General features: G+C 32.2%; 1 protein-coding gene and 1 pseudogene across 15 annotated transcripts in view; one reads left to right on the top strand and one right to left on the bottom strand.

Annotated features, from left to right (window-relative positions):
- The window catches only part of Pcdh9 (protocadherin 9), an 888,530-nt gene that overhangs the window by 146,666 nt on the left and 723,513 nt on the right, over window positions 1–18,351 (bottom strand). The window contains exon 6 of one of the 15 annotated variants that reach the window (XM_074043267.1): window positions 235–2,222. The exons of the other annotated variants lie outside the window; for them this stretch is intronic. Coding sequence (XP_073899368.1) covers window positions 2,203–2,222 — 20 coding nt within the window. The 3' untranslated portion in view covers window positions 235–2,202. Of the gene's footprint in view, window positions 1–234; window positions 2,223–18,351 lie in introns of those variants that run through there. 15 annotated transcript variants of the gene reach the window in all.
- Window positions 2,527–2,644, top strand: LOC141413030 (5S ribosomal RNA; annotated as a pseudogene).

The raw sequence follows: 18,351 nt of genomic DNA, 5'->3' as shown, positions 1-18,351 counted from the left end.
ATATGTATAAATCAATAACACATTCTATAAATAAAGCAGTTGGGGATAAAAATCCAAAATGCCTAAAATAGACTTTAGACTTCAAAATCGTAATGTCAATATTTCTTTACTAAATTTTAGATTATTAATAAGATTATGACTATAAAATTAATAAAAAGCTTTTCTTCTTATTCAGGAACAAGTATTTTCAATAAAAATTAGGGTTATAAAAGTTATACTCACCTACTTATACATATGTACTTAATTTTATGAAGAATTATTTTCCTGAGTCTTACAAAATTGTTAAAGAGGCTCTAATATATTTTTTAAGTTGCAAGATAAATTTCATTCATCAACTAGAGCCTTCATTTCATGGCAGTTTTTCATACAATTCTGTTTGAACATGTGTACTCAGAGGGATCTCACTTTTAGGTTGAGATACTTGCAAATAACATTAGGTGCGTAAACTCTACTGTGTTCATAATAAACTGCTCATGAGAACTGTAACTGGAAATACTTGACACATTCTGTTCTGTGTTGAGGAATCTGCCCATGTTAATGTAGTTTTGTCCAAGAACTTACTTACATCTTTTTAAAAGTTTTTGCAAATAAAAGCTAATTGCATTCCTGGCTCCTTAATGTTTTAATATTTGTGCCCAATTACAACTGAATGTCATGATCAGGATTGAGTTACTTTTTATTAGTTTGCCACTTGCTGCATTTCTTTAAAATATACATGGATTATAAATTTAAGTGAAAGTAAAACAAAAAACATGGTCAGCTAGGAAAATACTAATCAATTTACTAGAATTTCTTGAATTAATAATAGTTGAAATAAAGTGAATGAAAGTTCTTTTATGATTTATGAAAGCTGGAGCATCAACAAATTTTTATTTTGCAAAGACAACTTAAAGCACAATTAGATCCTGATCTTAAATTCAGGCCAACGTACATTCAAGTACTGAAAAATTATTATGTAGTGACATTGTTATTTAAATTGTTAAATGGTCTATCAGGTATGGGTACTACAAAAATATCTTACCATTTTTAATAATGGGAATCTCATCAGAGTCATTCATTTATACTTTAATCATTTAGATATCATGCTATAATTAATTCTTAATGAGCAATACTCAGCTGAATAGATTCCTTTCTTTTCTTTCCTAAGCCAGTAGAAAACAAAGAGGTAGCAGAAAGTTTAGGTATTGGCTCATTAGAAAGAAATGGCTCAGTCCCAAACAGACCCAAACTCAAGCTCTAGAAAATGCTGTGTTTGAGATGTGAAGGTCTATATTTTGCAGTATTTTTGGATGACCTAATGTTGGAAATTCTCATAGCTTTGTGAGAAGCCATTATTAGAAGTATATTTTTTAATGGGTCAGACAGAACCACAGTACTCCAAACACATCCCCAGAAAATTGCTGCTCGATGTGTGCAGTGAATGTGTTTGTCCAGTCTATGTGGAAATGTGAGGTTGCCTGAATGAATTCCACATTTCCCACTGTAAGGGTCAGGCCTTAATTGGAGTCCTGTGTTAGTTTCTTTCATGATATGACAGAAAAGACACTGCAACAGTTTAATGTAAAGATCTGTAAAACTGTAGCTAGGCTAATCCTAGGATTAAAGAGACTGAGTTATGAAGACAGGTTAAATTCTTACTGTGGAAAGAAAATCTTTGAAATTCTATATACAGACCTGTCTTGGTAATATGGATAAAATCCCATGCAGTTTTGGTAATAACACATCAAAGAAAGTAAGGCAGAGACGTAATTGTGGGCTCACAAAAGCAAATTAGACCATATATTAAAAGTATATTAATGAAAGGAAAACACTCACAAAAACAGCTGAGGAGAAAATCTATTTGCTTACAAGAGAACTAAAGCATTTGCTGCCTACTATTTTTAAGTTTCAGATAAGATTTTTTATAGTCATATAGAAGAAATGTTTCATGAAATTAAAAAAAAAGTTAAATATGCTGAAAGTATTTTTGAAATCATAAAACAATCCTAGCTGCACAACTGGTTATCATGGAAACTTAGCCAAATTTTGGTACTTTTGTTTAGTGCAATTCATTCTTTATTTCAATTAACACTTCAATCTTCAGCAGAAATGAGAAGCCTTTGACAAAGACAAATGCAGTAGGACAGACGGTCCTCCAACTGCAGCTCAGCAAGAGACAGGGGATAACATCATATGCTCCTCTTAGTAAGTTTGCACAGTCTTCTATAAAACACCGGCTAGAACTGAAAAAGAAAAACAATTCAAGCGATTTCTTCAGGTATTTTTTATTAAATACACAGTCAGCCACTAATATTTCCACATGTAAAAGACGTACTACAGAATGATTCAAACCGAAAAATTAAGGACGAACTTGAAAAACAAAGCAACAGTGATGTTGGATATCATTTCACAATTGAATTTGCCATGTAATAAGATACAATTTCAAAGTAATTACTTTATCTTCCTTGTGTTTCTCGTTATTTTGTTTTCCTGTTTGAATTCTTCTCTTTTCTTTTTCTACTATATTTAGTTAAGAATTCAGATTCAGTCTATAGCCATACTATCTTTAACATGCCCAATCTCATCTGATCTGGAAGCTAAACAGGGTCAGGCCCGGTTAGTACTTGGATGGGAGACCACCTGGGAATACCAGGTACTGTAGGCTCCTCTTCAAGAACGCAGATTCATTTCGAAAGAAAACATTACTATGATTTGCTTTTGATTTTTGGTCTGGCAATCTTGGCTTTAGAACTATGGACTTCTTAACTGAACTCTAACGTGTTTCAGTGTCTTCTGAGGATACAGACTATAGCCACTTTTTATTATTTGTTTATTTCTTACTTATTTTTGTGTATGTGGTGTTAGGGACCATACACAGTTCCTTGTGCATGTTAAGCAAGCACTCTGCCACTGAGCTATATCCTCAGTCCTTCATCTCCTATTTTGATGATCGGGTTTATAATTTTATGATTTTACAACAGACCAAAAGGGACAAGCACTCAGTACAAACTATACTTTCAATTTCAATTTTTTCCCATGCTAGCTATATGAAGTATAATATTCTTTCCCGATTTTGGGCAAAGGCAGCAAGCTGCAGCTTGCCATGGTGAGTCACAAGATCATGAGGGTGAATAGTCAATACTATAGAGTAGGTCCACTGAAGATATTAATACTGCCATGCCAAACCTGACTGAGTGTTTAGAAAATCATCTCTTATAAATGTATTTAAGTTTGAATAGAAAGCTTAAGGATATCTGTACATATTTATAAATAAACAAGATAAAAACCAAGTTTTCCAAATAAGTGAAATAATCAAAACATTTACATTTGTCTATGATTCCTTTGTAACATTTTATCAAGCTCCTATACTCCAATAGTACATTAAGGTAAGTATAATATTATAATTGCTTTACCAATGATATTACTCACGTGTGTATAGTTCTACTTGAGTTAGAAAAAAGTTTTCCTATACATACAAAATAAATTGATTTGTATATAAATGACTTTTGTTAGTCCTAGATTGTAAAAAAACTGAATAGTCCATCAGTTATTCTTTACAAATGTTACTTCATTTACACAATAGACAGGAATATTGCTCTGGAAATTGCCATCATAAAATATGAAGAAAGCAATGGGATGCTTCCAATATGGAGGTTTTATTTTAAGGAATGAAGAAATATTAAATATGCAGAAAACCAAACTAGATCCTAGAATTTTTCAATAGTTATCATTTTTTTATTTTTCAAATATTGAACTAAATCTAAATTATGTACAACTAGCTAATCACACAATAAACAAACTGATATTTTGCAACAGTTCAACAAAATGTAGTAGCACCTTTCATGTCTATGCTATCATACAATATGCTATAAGAATTAAAGATCATTAAGAGACCCTGCCTTGAGCCTTTTATTCTTATGAATTTGAGAAAATAAATGTCAAAATAATGGTAATAATAATATAGTATCTAGAGAAATATGACCAAATAGCAACTGAAAGTGAGATGATGGAAAGCACTTTGTCCTTGATTAATGGAGTCTGAAGAAGCTTTCAAAGAAATTAAATTGGTCTGTTAAAATTGCATAGAAGAATCTATAATATTTTAATAGGAAGAGGGCAGGGTCCAAAAGAGGTGAAAAGAGCAAGAATTTGAACATAAAAGACCATGTTTGAGTAATACGAAGTAGTGACCAATGGTGTTTCAACCAAAGTTATCACTGTCAGTGTCATTAAACAGTAATCTTTATTGTATGTAATTCTTTTGACAAAATTTGTGATAGTTTAGGAATACAATGGTTATTAAAATTCCCTCAAAAATAAGATTCCTTATGCTAGGTCTACGCTGTACAAAACCAATGAAATAAATTACTTCTGCAGAATAGAATTTAAGGAATATAAATCTAATTTAGACAACAACCCCCTACTTCCAATATTTTTCTGAACTAACTCTGCAAAACATGCTTTGATATAATTTACCTAATCTGTTTATTGTGAAATAATAGGTAGGTTCTATTATTTCAAGCTGTAATTTCCAAACCAGCTGTTATGATGACATTTTAAAATAAATCTAAGCATAAGAACAACTTAGATTCATTTTAATATAGTCTTCTCTTTTACATTACTATTTACTTAATATTTTGAGATATTTTTAGTTATCTTAAAAAAATACTTATAATAATTATTTATATGAATAATATTAGTAATTTTTGTACTAATATAATACAATTTCTATTCAATATACTAGGGTATCCAAAAAATTGTTTACAAATGAAGGATCAAAAGTTTAGAAAGAGTAAGTCAATTCCCAAAAGCCACAAACTTAGGGAGTTTAGCTTTGGCTTATGCGAGGCTAAAGACCATGTGTATTGATATCTAGTTATCTTATAACTACAGTGTTAAAAAAAAACACATAAAAATTTAAAGTACTTTGTTAACATATGGAAAATTCATCCAGAATTGTAAGTTGGAGATCTTGTGTTATTCTCTTTTCACTAAACTGTTCAGCAACTAAGAATGAATTTGCATATGACTAGTGCTCAAAGTAATAATAAAAAACTAGTTTACAATAATTTGTTGAAAATATTACAATATTGCCTTCAGTATATTTGTTTCTTTAAGCATGGACAAAGGTCTAACCTGTCACGGGCCCCTAAATTCTGAAATATTCCTATAAATCCTGCTGATTCTTGTGTGTTTTGGTAATCCTTTGAAGTATGTGACCATGTCAATGTAACATGTAGTAGATAAACTATGTGTTCACTTTATCCATTAATATATGGTATAAAATCATTTCATAGTATAGCTGAGAACAATACTTTAAAGGACGGACTTGCAGGTAAACTGTGAAAAAGAAAAAAAAATGTTTTCTAAGGTGGGAATAAAGACATCTAAATGCTCTAATAAAGTGTACCATATCTGCCCTTTGTAAAGAACCTCACTACTACTCAACAAACATGAACCACTTTAGACAGGGCATTTCCCTCACAGTTAATTGCCACTCCTCACTGGCATTCTGTCTTATGTGACTTGACCAAGCTAACCTTTTCATGTAGAATATGTTTAGACAGCCAGCCCATCAATCAGCCAATCAGGCAACCAACCACCTTGTTAGGAATAGGTGCATTGCACAGTGTGAGTCATTAAAAAAAAGACAAAACAAACATTTATCTCTCCTTAGAACACTTTTAGTCAAATTGGCCAGAGAAATTATCTAACCGCCTGGTAGTGTATATTAACAGGTAGAAAATGTGTTATGGGAGAATTTGAATGGACTTTTAACCCAGCCTGTAAGAGTCAGTGAAAGGAGGTGAGATGATTTTCTGCATCTATTAAAGTGATCATGGGATTTTTATGAGGTGATATATTACATGTATTGATATGTTTATTTTGATCCACTCTTATATCTATGGATTAAATCCCACATAATCATGGTAAATGACCTTTATTGATATGCTAGTATATTCAGTTTGTTAATATTTTGCTTAGAATTTTTGCATCTATGTTCATCAGGAATATTGGCATGTAGTTTACTTTTGTAGTTGTTATGTCATTATCTAGTTTTGATAACAGCCTAAAACTGGCCTCATAAAGTTATTTTGAATGGGTTCCTTCCTTTACAATTCTTTGGAACAGTTTGAGAAGAAGTGGCATTAATTCTTTAAAGATTTGATAGAATTTCAGCAATGAAGTCCTTTGGACTAGGACTTTACTTGGTTGGTAGGCTTTTTAGTACTGATTTAATCTGACTACTCATGTCTATTTAGTGTTCTGTCTCCATGGTTCAATTTTGGTAGTTCTAAGTGTTCAGAAATGTATCTATGTAAATTTTCTAATTTGTTGGCATATAGTTGTTCATAATAATCCCTAACGATACTTTGTATTTGCATAGTATCAGTTGCAATGTCTCCTTCTCATTTTTGATTTTATTCATTTGAGCCTTTTCTCATTTTTCTTTCTTAGTCTAGCTAATGCTTTTCTGATTAAGTTAATTTTTTTTAAAAAATCAACTCCTTATTTTATTAATATTTTCTAGTTTTTATCTCTCATTTATTTCTGCTCTGACCTTTTTTTTTCAAATCATCAATGCTTCATGATAAAAACTCTAAACAAAGTAAGTATAGAAGGATATTATCTGAACATATCAAATGCACACCTAACACCATATTGAATGAGAAAGAGCTGGATACATTTCTTCTAAAATCAATAAGATGAGGCTATCCACTCTTAGGACTCTTATTCAGCCTGATACTGGAATTTTTAGCTAAAGAAACAACAAGAAAAGAAATAAAATGCATACAAATAGGAAAAGAGGATGTCAAATTATCCAAGTTTATATATAATATAATACTAGATACAGAAAAAGCTACAGATTCTACCAAAAGATTGTTAGAACTGATGAATGAATTCAGGATACAAAATCAACATGCAAAAATTATAGAATTTTATATACCATATATTTTTATATTCTGAGAAAGAAATCATGGAAACAATCCCATCCATAATAACTATAGAAATATTTAAATACCATTTACAATATGTATAAAATAACTAAACAAAATAGTTAAGAAATTTAAGCAAGGAAGTGGAAGATGTTTACAATTAAAATTTTAAAACATTGATGAAAGAAATTGAAGACTCACAAATACATACTCCTACCCCCCAAAAACAGAAAGATCTCCCACATTCTGGATTGGAAGAATTAATATGTACCTGACTTCTAAGGCAATTTATAGATGCAAAGCAATCCCCATGAAAATATCAATGTCTTTCTTCACAAAATCAGAAAGAGTCCTTACATTTTTATAGAAGAACAAAAACCATGAATAGACAAAGTTGAGGGCATCATAATACTGATTAACACGATTTAAATAGCAGGTTACTGGCATTAAAACAGACTGTAAGCCAATGGAACAGAAGAGATCTAGAAATAAACCCCTATAATGATTGTCAACCAATTCTCAAAGGACAGCCTTTTCAATAAATGTTGCTATGAAAACTGGATATTCATACAAAGAAGACTGATACTTTGTCCTTAACTCTCATCTTGTAAAAAAATCAACTCAAAATGCATAAAATATATGCATTATGACTGGAAACTATAAATTTATTACAGAAAACATAAGGGAAACATTTCAAGAATTTGGTACAGTCAATGATTTTCTGGATACGACAACAAAAGAACAGAAATCAAAGCAAAAGTTTACAAGTGGTATTGCATAAAACAAACAAAAAGAAATTCTGTAAAGCTAAGGAAAGAACCTACAGAATAGGAGAAAATATTTGGCAACTTGAAATCTGACATAGAATTAATATCCAGAATAGATAAGCATCTCGAAAAACTAAATAATTCAATTTAAAAATGGGCAAATGATCTGAATAGATACTTCACAAAACAACAAATATAAATTACAATCAATGTATGAAGGGGAAAGGAGGGTAGATAAAAGGAGGTTTCATTTGATCATTGAATCTTGCATGCGTATATAAAATTATCATACTGAACTACATTAACATACAATTAATATGTGTTAATAAAAATTTTAAAAAGTAGGTGATAACTCAGGTAAATCTCAAAATGTTCTTTACTTTTATCTCTGCCAATAGAAAATCCTATCTTCAAATATGTATATCTGCCTCTACTCCTTTCAAAGATAAACTCAAATTTAAGTTTCTAAATGAAGCTGTCTTCAACAAAATGAGGTGATCTGGAGAGCTATTTTTCCCACTAGCAGTTCAATGCATTTTTAAACATTGTGATAGCCTATATGATAATACTCTCTCATATTTCATTTTTGCAAGTCTCCAGCACTATGATCAATCCCCATGAAATCACTAGCTTCTTTAAAGGCAGACTCTGGTTCTTCCTCTTTGTTCCTCCCAGTGCATATTATAATGATGAATTACTTTTAACTGTGCTAACATAAACACTCTTGAAGTTAATTAAATCAGTGTCTCTTCATGGTAATCCTCCAATCATTGTGGACACCCATGGGGACATTTGTGGAAATGTCATTTTGGAAACTCCCGGCAGCCATGTTTCTGCAGTGGTAGAAGACCCAAGCTGGGCTAATCAAGTTCCTTCTGAGAATTTGAAATTAGGACATTAGTGGATTCTACATTGGTCAAAGCTGTTTTTTATAGCATTACTTTTCCTGAATTACTACTGAGGTACATATCCATTATCCAAATTTTTTAAAAATAATAAATGTCTTAATTAAAATTCATCTCTTGGTCATATTCAGACCAAAAAGAATGAAGAATGTTTAAAAAAGCAGAAAATACATTTTTCTTTAGAATAATAGTTAAGATTTTAAAGCATAATTAATAACATTTTATATATAAATATAATGCTTGAAACCCCTTCTAAGACTTCTTTTTTAATGCTACCCTCTTTCATTTTGTTAATTCTTTTGGACAAGATTAGGTTAATAATTGCTATGCAAGCCAAAATATTCCCACTGCTGTGGAAATAAAATCGCCAAATAAAGATTTGGTTTTTTAAAGGTCTTTTAAAACATTTTTATTAGCATATAGTAACTATATGGAGGCTTTCTAGTGACATTTCCATATGGGCTGACAAAGTACCTAGGTAAGATTCATGCCCCCCACCATTCTCTATCATCTTCCCTCTCTTATTTTTAAAACAGTTTTGACAGGTTTCATTGTTCTATTTTCATACAAATACATGAAATATATATTTCATATATATAGACCATATTCTCCCTCCTTCACTTTCTCCATTCACTCTCCCTCCTCCGACTAGTAAAACGCCCTAAACAAGACCTCTTTTATATTAAAGATATTTTTTAATGCAGCAAGTTTATGAGAAGTTATAAAAATCTCTAACTTTTAATGCTACCTAGTGTTAATATCCAAGCAAATAAAACATGAGGAGTCATAATAACTTAAAAAATAAGCCAGGTGCCAGGGGTCATGCCTGTAATCCTATCTACTCAGGAGGCAGGATCAGGAGGACCACTCTTTGAAGTCAGCCTGGGCAAATAGTTCCTGAGACCCTATCTCAAGAAACCCTTCACGAACACAAGGGCTGATGGAGTGGCTCAAGATGTAGGCCTTGAGTTCAAGCCCCAGTACCATAATAAATAAATAAATAAATTAATTAATTAATTAAAACAAAAAAGTAACAAATTTGAATTTCCCACTATAGAATTTTGAAGAACATTCACAAATGCTCACATCATACAAATCATATTACATAAATGAAAAGGTCCTCTGTTTTCTTTCTATGATTTCTACAAGGATGTTGGATGTGCAAAGGTGGCATGACTGGCCAGGGAACCAACCTTCCGTACTTGCCAGTGCAAGTTCATGGAAAAGAGCTGGGGGTTGTGGGGAGGCAGTTCTTCTCTTCATTCCGTAAAGATTCATCACATGTAGTCATGGAGGGTTTGAAGGGAAGGTCAGCTTATCCCTTTTCTTGAGGGAAGAGAAATGATGTAAAGGTCATTCTTCTTTCTTCATAGAAAACAACCTTTGCAAACCACATTTAGGATGATCCAAGTTTTGGGCATTTTAAGAATATAAAGTAATCCTAAAACCATATTAGTTGATTTTCTTGAATATATAGTTGTAAAAATTAACAGGTGTCTATATTACTGTGAATCAATTTCAGAAACAATGAGAATCATTTTGTATGTAGGCAAGTATTTTAGAATAAAATTTATTTGATTTTCTTAGCTTTAAAATAATTCTTCAAAGGTATTTGCTAAACTTCTTTCCATATATTTTTGAATTTATCCAAAAAAGCAAAGATATTACCATCACTCAGCTAATTCAAGCAAAAGTTTACTAATTCAATTATAAAATAATATACTATACTTTTGCTTATGTTTACCTTCAGCTCACTTTACTCTAGACTAAAATATCATTTTTGTTTTGACATTGATTCATATTGGCCATGAACTCTTTGCCTGTTCATTCATGTGCTGCTTGTCCTTATTTTACAAGAGTTACATCCCACTGACTTACGGAAAGTTGAAGGTATCATGAGTTGTCTGGGGGTGAAGCTCAGTGGTAAGATCTTGTGTTTATCCCAAGTACCCCTCCAAATTTATATAAATAATAAGCTGAAAATGCATTTAATTACTTAGTCTACCAAATTTCATGACTCAGCAACATAGTACACTGTACAGTATCTCTTGTTTACCCATCGTCTTGTAGCTACAAGGGACTACTGCTCCTTGCTGAGTCCTAGTATTGAAAAAGAATACGAATATGACTTATCACTAATTTGAGAAAATTTTAAAATTCAAAATTTGAAATATGACATCCATTGTTTTCATGTTGCTTTCACAACATAGCAAATTTGAAAAATTATTAAGTCCTTCTTTCCCTTCTGTTTTAGTGTCTATACATTTATTTAAGTTCTTCTATTGACAGGACAGTTTTGCTAAAGATTAATAATAATGTCACTGAACCAGATCCTATTTTGCCCACTGTTCAGTATACTAATCACTGAAATGACTAGTTTTTTTAAGAGGAAGAGTTTGTTCATGATGTTCCCATCTATGGAAACAGGAGAGCAAGTCTCTAACTCTCCTTCCTGATAGGGTTTGGGATATTTATGGACTGAGCCATGGAGGTTGGGAAGTAATCTGTTCTCTATACATATATAATCAAATGTCATAAGCTGTTAGTATCATGACCCAAATTTCAGAGATGTAATGATCTATACTTCTAAAATTGATTATTTTTAAATTCAAACAAAAGCAGAAACTAAGAACAGGTAAGATGTATAAATGGGTTCAGGAACTAAGCATAGGTGTTTTGATATTGTTCACTAGGAAGAGAGTATAAAAGACTTGAAAAGCAATATTATACCTCTTTAGTAGTTGAAATAAAGGAAAAATATGAACAAAACTAAGTTTCATTTCCCTATAAGAACACTACAGAATTCCACCTTTTTCAGTCTCTTAACTTTATAAATTGCTAATAAAATAGTCAAACCTATGCATTTTAGATTTTTGTCTCTCCTTTTCTTCCAATTCTGAGCAACTAATTCCTTATTGTGCAGTTTAAATACCAGTAGAATTAGGAAAAAAATCTTTTGTTTGGTAAGGAATTTCTTGAGTACACAGAAAGCTACATGACAGATGTGTTCTATCATCAGCTTTGTCAAATGTTATCATTGTTGCCATACTTGATTTGGATATTATTTGAAGAAATAAACCCAGAACTGTGTACCTTTTCCTAATCTTGTGCCTTACACCACTTCCCAGCAGTAATTACTGTCTTGAATTTAATTAAGAGTATGCTGATACATGCTTGTAATTTTTATTACATGGTCATAAACAATTTTAGCTTTTAAACTTTTTATGAATGATGTCATGCTTAAGAATACTTCCTTTTTCTAAAATATATAATTTGTTATTTTGATATATTTCCTTATTAACATGTAAGACTTCAATATGTTCATTTTCATTATTACATAGATCTACTGAACACATCTGCAAGCTGTCGACAACTCAAATATTTCTCAAATATTGCTTTTTAAGTCCAAGTAGTTAGAGTATTTCTATTTTAAAAATAAAATTGTTTGCCTTTATACTCAATTAAGAAAAAACACAAATATGAAAAGCAATGTTTTATCAAAAATGAAATAGCTTCCCTCATGTACTTAGTATTTTTATTATTTTTGCTGGAGGTACTGAAGTTTGAACTTGGGGCTTCATGCTTGCTAGGCATGCACATCTCTTGCCCCTGTGTGCTTAATTGTTATAGGGTGTCATATTTATGCTAGTGATCCCTAAGTATGTTAAAATTGCCTAGAAATTTTTTTTTCTGATTTCAATGCCTGTATCACACAGCATAATAATTTAGTTGAATGTTGTGAGAGTCAGGTATTATTTTTAAAAGATCCTCAGGTTGTTGCAACTTATAGCAAAACTGACAAACACTGAGCTATGATGAGCCATTTTTATTTAAAGTATTGAGTTTTCAATGCCTTTCTTATAACTGCAAGAATAATGGTGTAAATCAAATCAACTCCCTCTAGGAAATTCTCCCTAACAAAAAGATGGCAAACATTTTGGGCTCAATTTCTATATACATGTTACTACTATAACTAACTACACTGTCCACTTGATTCTATTACAAAATCTTGATCAAGATAGATCTTGTTACTATCCTGAAGGCAAGTAGTGACATTCAAAAGGGACAAACCTGTTACGAACTAAAATTTTGACCTTCCTGAATATTCTCATGAGAAAATGCACCATAAGATTACTGTAATAAAGTGGACCTAATCACTTAGTTTAAAAATTAATTAACACTAATGCAAATTATGACAGCTATATATTGTGGTATTAAACCTGTCCCTTAGATGACATTCTGCAGGAGATGGCACAATTTTTGTGACAGAAAATTCCAAAGCAAATGAGTGACAAATATTTCATAGCCATTAAATGAAATAAAAATAACATGTTTTTTGATTTTTTTTTTTTTCTTTTGGTCGTGGTGATGGTGATGGTGATAGGGTAACTCTAGAAGGAAAAAAACATTCCACTCTGGTTCTTGTAAATAATAATTTGTAAATCATTGCTGTTTGTTTATAGTTGAAACTACAGGGACAACTTTGAGAAGCTTGTCTTTCAGGTGGAAAACATTAAGCCTTCTATAAATTGTTGCCTGTGGAGAGCTGGACCCAGAGGAAAGGAATTCAACCTGCTGAGTCACAGAAGCATTCATATTCATCACGCCTTTCAGCTTCAGGGTTGTTTATAGTGTAGGAGGGTCCACTTCCTAACCACAGCTGTCACCTAGTGCAACAGTGCAGACAAAAGTAGATTGACAGTATTTGTAACATTGGGTATGTTCTCTCCATGGAAAATATACCAGGTAGATGTCCATTTCTATCTGCAAGGTGGAAGCTAATGATTGCAATGACTTTTGCATTAAAAAAAAATAACTTGTTTTTCAGTTTGAGTTGATAGATTGAAAGCATATACATCAAAGTGAATTTCTGCAGTGCTTAAGAGAGATGACAACTACAAAAAAAAAATGTGAGAAGTTTGACTAAGAGTTGCACTAGAAACTGGGTTTGAAGATTACTGTTCCAGTTTCCAACTGCTTTTGTGCCAATTTACCTTACTTTCCTAACAAACAGGACAATGAAGTGTATTATCACTATTGTGCTTAAAACCACACATTAATGTTTGGTGATTTAGCATCTAATAAAAACCTACATATTGCATCAGATTCTAGGTTCAATATAGTTAGTTCTGGGCTTGCTTTTAAATCCTATAAAGTTTATATGGATTATGTAAATCACACATAGCCCAGGAAAATACAGTGAGGAGGTGTGCAACTGTTTTTCTCATTTAAAATATGATTACCTAAACCCCCATATCCATTTTACAGCTAGTTTGTTTATTTAAAGAGCATCTGTGTCCTAGATAAAAGGAGTGAAGAGAAAACAAGAAAAGTAACATGAAAATTCAATAGTGTTGTTTTAATTTCTTTATCATATACTATTTAGTTTTTTAGGCTTTGTGATAGATAAATGACTTCCAGCTTGAAATATAAAATATCAACACTGTGGATATTGTTTAAAATATACAGTGGAAATTCGCATGACAGAAAACTAATATCACTATCAATCAAAGTATATTAAATTATAGACAAATAATAGGACAGATGAAGAGAGAGGAAAGCAGTTTTATCATTTATAAACATATGAAAAAAACCTAAATGCAGAACTGCTCTCTTTTTCATTTGAAAAACTGTATCAGCCTTCATTTACTTTAACAACACACAGGACACCATGGGGTAGTGCACTCTATACACAATATGGCTTACTGTAGGAATTAGCTACATGATAATGTTAGAATATAAGCAATGGTGGAGATAAATGGTAAAAATTCTGAAATCTGCCAACTTAGGTGAAACTCAGACATAAAAAATGGAAGTATAAGTAACAGATAGGAACAACTTACAAAAAGCCTGAAACTTTTCTCACAGAGACTGCAAAGATGGAATGGATGTTTTACCAATGCTAGTATAAAATAGTTAAATTTAAACCATCTTCCTGTTTTAAATGTATTGAAATAAAGATACCGAGAGTTGTAAGTGACTTTTTCCAAGGTCACATAGATGATTCGGTGAGAGAGACAAGTATTGCTGTGAGTGACAGAGACAGGAGGAGCTGTAGACTCAGAACTGTCTCACTCAACACCTGCAGAATTCCCTAAACTCCTCCAGCATGTAGACTCTTCACTGGTGACACCCCATCCTAATCATTATAGAATCTCAACAGAGGTGGCAATACTGGAAGCTTCTACCTACATTCTGGTTGTTTCTTCACTTTTTAAAAATAATACTGATATGATTAGTGACATTTCTGGAAAGAGCACTGCAAGAGGAATTGGCCAAAGGTTTTTCATAACTGTTCAAACAAATTATTACAAGCTGGAAACAGGAAGGCTAATGCTGGTCAACAAATGAAACTGTCCATCCTCTCCTCCTTTCCTTTACTAAGTACAGCCTCAGGAGATTGCCTTCAAAATGCTAAAATAAATTAATCGGAGTCAGTTCCCAAGATATCACTAGCATATTAAGCCTTCTTAAGAGATTATGCCTGACTCATATATTCCTTTAGTGATTCATTCATGTAGAATAGGAGACTACAAATCACATTTGTTACATTTTAGAAAATTCCCTTTGCATACTTTCAGTTATATCAAAACTAAATAAATCATCTTTAGCCAAAAATACTTTTTAATCTTCAAGTTCTTCTGGGATACTGTACGTTTCTATTCTTCTCAGACTTCACTGAATTAAAATTACTGCTTTGTGTTGAATGCAGAAAATTGTTAAGAAGTAGTATTGATCTTGAAAAAATTAGCTCAGCATAATAATGTTTTTAGTATAATAGCTTACATTTTTAATTCATTTATCTTCTCCTCCTCCATTAAAAAACTGAGTGTCCATATAATTAGGCCTGCCAAAAAAATGCTATTATATTTTATGTAGATTGTAATTTTGTATAACTTGGAAAAAATATGTATGATTAAATACATGTGTGTATGAATATACACAAAATGTGAGCATTGCAATTTTACAAGTTTATTCTTTTATGTGAATATAGTCCTTTAGTTTTCATTTTTGAGAAATATATTGTGCCTTTTTCTTTTTTAATTTTTAAATTTTAACTAGCATAAATTAATTTACAAATGTGTTTTATTGTGATATTTACAACATGTGTGTGATGCGCTTTGATCAAATTCATCTCTATTACTCTGTCTTAACACCCCTTGTGTCTTGAGAACTAACAATTTGCTTGCTGCTTTAGAAACAACAGTTGCACCGAGCTGTATGTGGTTGCCAAGTAAATTGTGAAGTAAAGTATGAATATAAAACTGCTAACTTTTCTTGTGTTATTAAATAAGTAAAACTGCTAACTTTTCTTGTGTTATAAATTACATTAATATATTGGATTATGAAGTAGAACAAGTTATTGTACAAGTGAGTAAATGCTAATGGCAAAATGTATATGAACTCAGAGGCCTTATCTTAGCATTTTTAATCCTCTTTTAGTAACTTGTACTTAGGGAGTGCATGGTGCAGTGAGGTACTGAAGCCAGTTTGTACCAGTTTGCAAGGGCTGATTGCCAAGTATCCACTAATTTTGCAGACAATGGCTAATGTGAAATCAGCCACAGTGGGAGCATTTACACCATGGAAATTGGCAAGCCTCCCCTAACACACTACTCTTAGTATGTAGGAGTATCTTCCTGTGCAGAGTGCTACAGGCAGTAAACCATAATAGCTATGATCTAGACTCAATTCTCAACATACTTACTTGAAACCATAGGATTAGGGAGACAAGTAAAGGCTAAAACTGAAAAGAGTTAGAGTTAAAGCTAATTTTGACAGTTTAAACCTTTATAGTGTGAAAATGGAAGGTCTATTATTAGAAAAAAAAAGAAATCAGGAATGAATATTCATTTGGAAAGTTTGATTGAATCAAGAGTTATTTGCATAGGGATGAAATTAAACAGAAACTTAAAGAAAGCTAAATATTGGAATTCAAATTATCCATGATCACATCTTTATCTCTGACAATGTTTCCCAAATTGTGTTCATATTAGAAATGCAAACATTATCAAAGGTTGTGTCATGACTTAAGATATTGTGGCTTGGCTGGGCACAGTATCTCATGCCTGTAATTCCAGCAACTCAGGAGTTGGAGATCAGGAGGACAGAGGTCGGAGGTCAGCCCATCTCAACAAACAAACCAAACATGGTAGCAAATACCCACTATGTCAGAGATGTAGGTAGGAGGATCATGGTCTGAGGCCAGAAACCGATCCAAAAAATACATGAAATGAAAAAGAGCTAGGAACATGGCTCAAGTGGTACATTACTTACCTGGCAAGGATGAGGCCTTGAGTTCAATTTTAATAACACACACACACACACACACACATACACACACAAAGAAACAACAAAACAAGTTGACTTAATTGATTTGGATAGACTATTTTAAAGATCCCCAAGAGACTCTAGCACAAAGACTAGTTTGAGAAATGCTGGTGTAGCATTTGAACATTGTAAAACATTTTAATGCTTCCCATTCCTGATTCAGAGAGAAAGGAATACATGACAAGTGTTTAGGGCTGTGCAAGACAGTGCCTGAAAGAATTTTTCATTATATGTGGCTGATGGAAAAAGACATTCTGATTTTTTTCTGTCTAAGAACAGTTCAGTAAAGTCAATTTAGTTGTTTTCTACTACCTAAAGCAGAAAATATACTCATTATTCTTGAAATGAACTAAGTTATGATAATGCTACTCAAGTAAAGTGTCTTACACACATATACGTATATTTACACACTATAACATATATTTATATGTACATGTGTATACAACTCATACTTATATTTGTTAATTGTGGTGAAAGAAGCAGCTTAATCACATCCTAAGTGATCATTTGTAAGGAAGAAACCTCCCAAGGCACATGCTCTCCCATTGGGGGAATGCATTAAGATTATAAACAATCAGCTTGATTCTCTCCTTTGCATTCCAGTGGATAAAAATGCTCTCTCTCAGGACTCAAAGGTCCCCAGTTCTTCTGAGTAGCAGACATGATATGATTCCAGGTGGTTTTTAAAAAATAGAATTGGAACATGTTACATTTAATTTGACTGATACGCTTTCTTCACTGCCACAATATTTATGCTGTGCATCAAATAAAAAACAAGGAGAGTCAGAAAAGGAGAGAAGAGAAAGAGAGAGAGAGAGAAAGGGACAACAAAAATAGATTCTGATTCAGAATGGTCTGTGCTTCCACATATTTTACCAGGCTTCCAGATAAATCTGATATTCTGTGATTTGCTACTCTGTGGGCCCCAATTTGAGTAATAAAGCAATAAATACCTGGAATAAAAGTTAGTTGAGTCCATTTGTTTCATTCCCTACCTTTGCATCTTTCTCGGCTCCATGGAAATACAGCTTTTAACATAGCAATATCACATACACAGTAGGGCATCTTCTCTTCCTCCTCAAACTGTTCTGCCCTCCTCAAAAGTGCAATTAGTCATTGTTAGCAAGGGATGTTTTACTTGGGCATTGGCGTGAACAAGCCATGAATCTACATGTGATTCTGTACTATTTATTAACATCTGAGAAGTTGTCTAGGGAACAAACAGGCAAAACGATCCATCAGCATTAACAACTTAAATTTAACCGATGCCAGAATTAGAGTATGTCTCCTTTACAGTATGCACCTGAAATGGATCAATGCCATTGCTTCTGCTCAAATATTTATTTTGCAAATATGAATTCAAAATCTCTTCTCATTAAGTGTATTTGCACACACCAGTAAGCAGGTTCAAATGGTTAAGTCAGGGAAGGC

Source organism: Castor canadensis, chromosome 10 (assembly GCF_047511655.1).
Source record: "Castor canadensis chromosome 10, mCasCan1.hap1v2, whole genome shotgun sequence".
NCBI lineage: Eukaryota > Metazoa > Chordata > Mammalia > Rodentia > Castoridae > Castor > Castor canadensis.
Note: the sequence above shows the minus strand (reverse complement) of the source record. Positions and strands in the feature narration are given on the sequence as shown.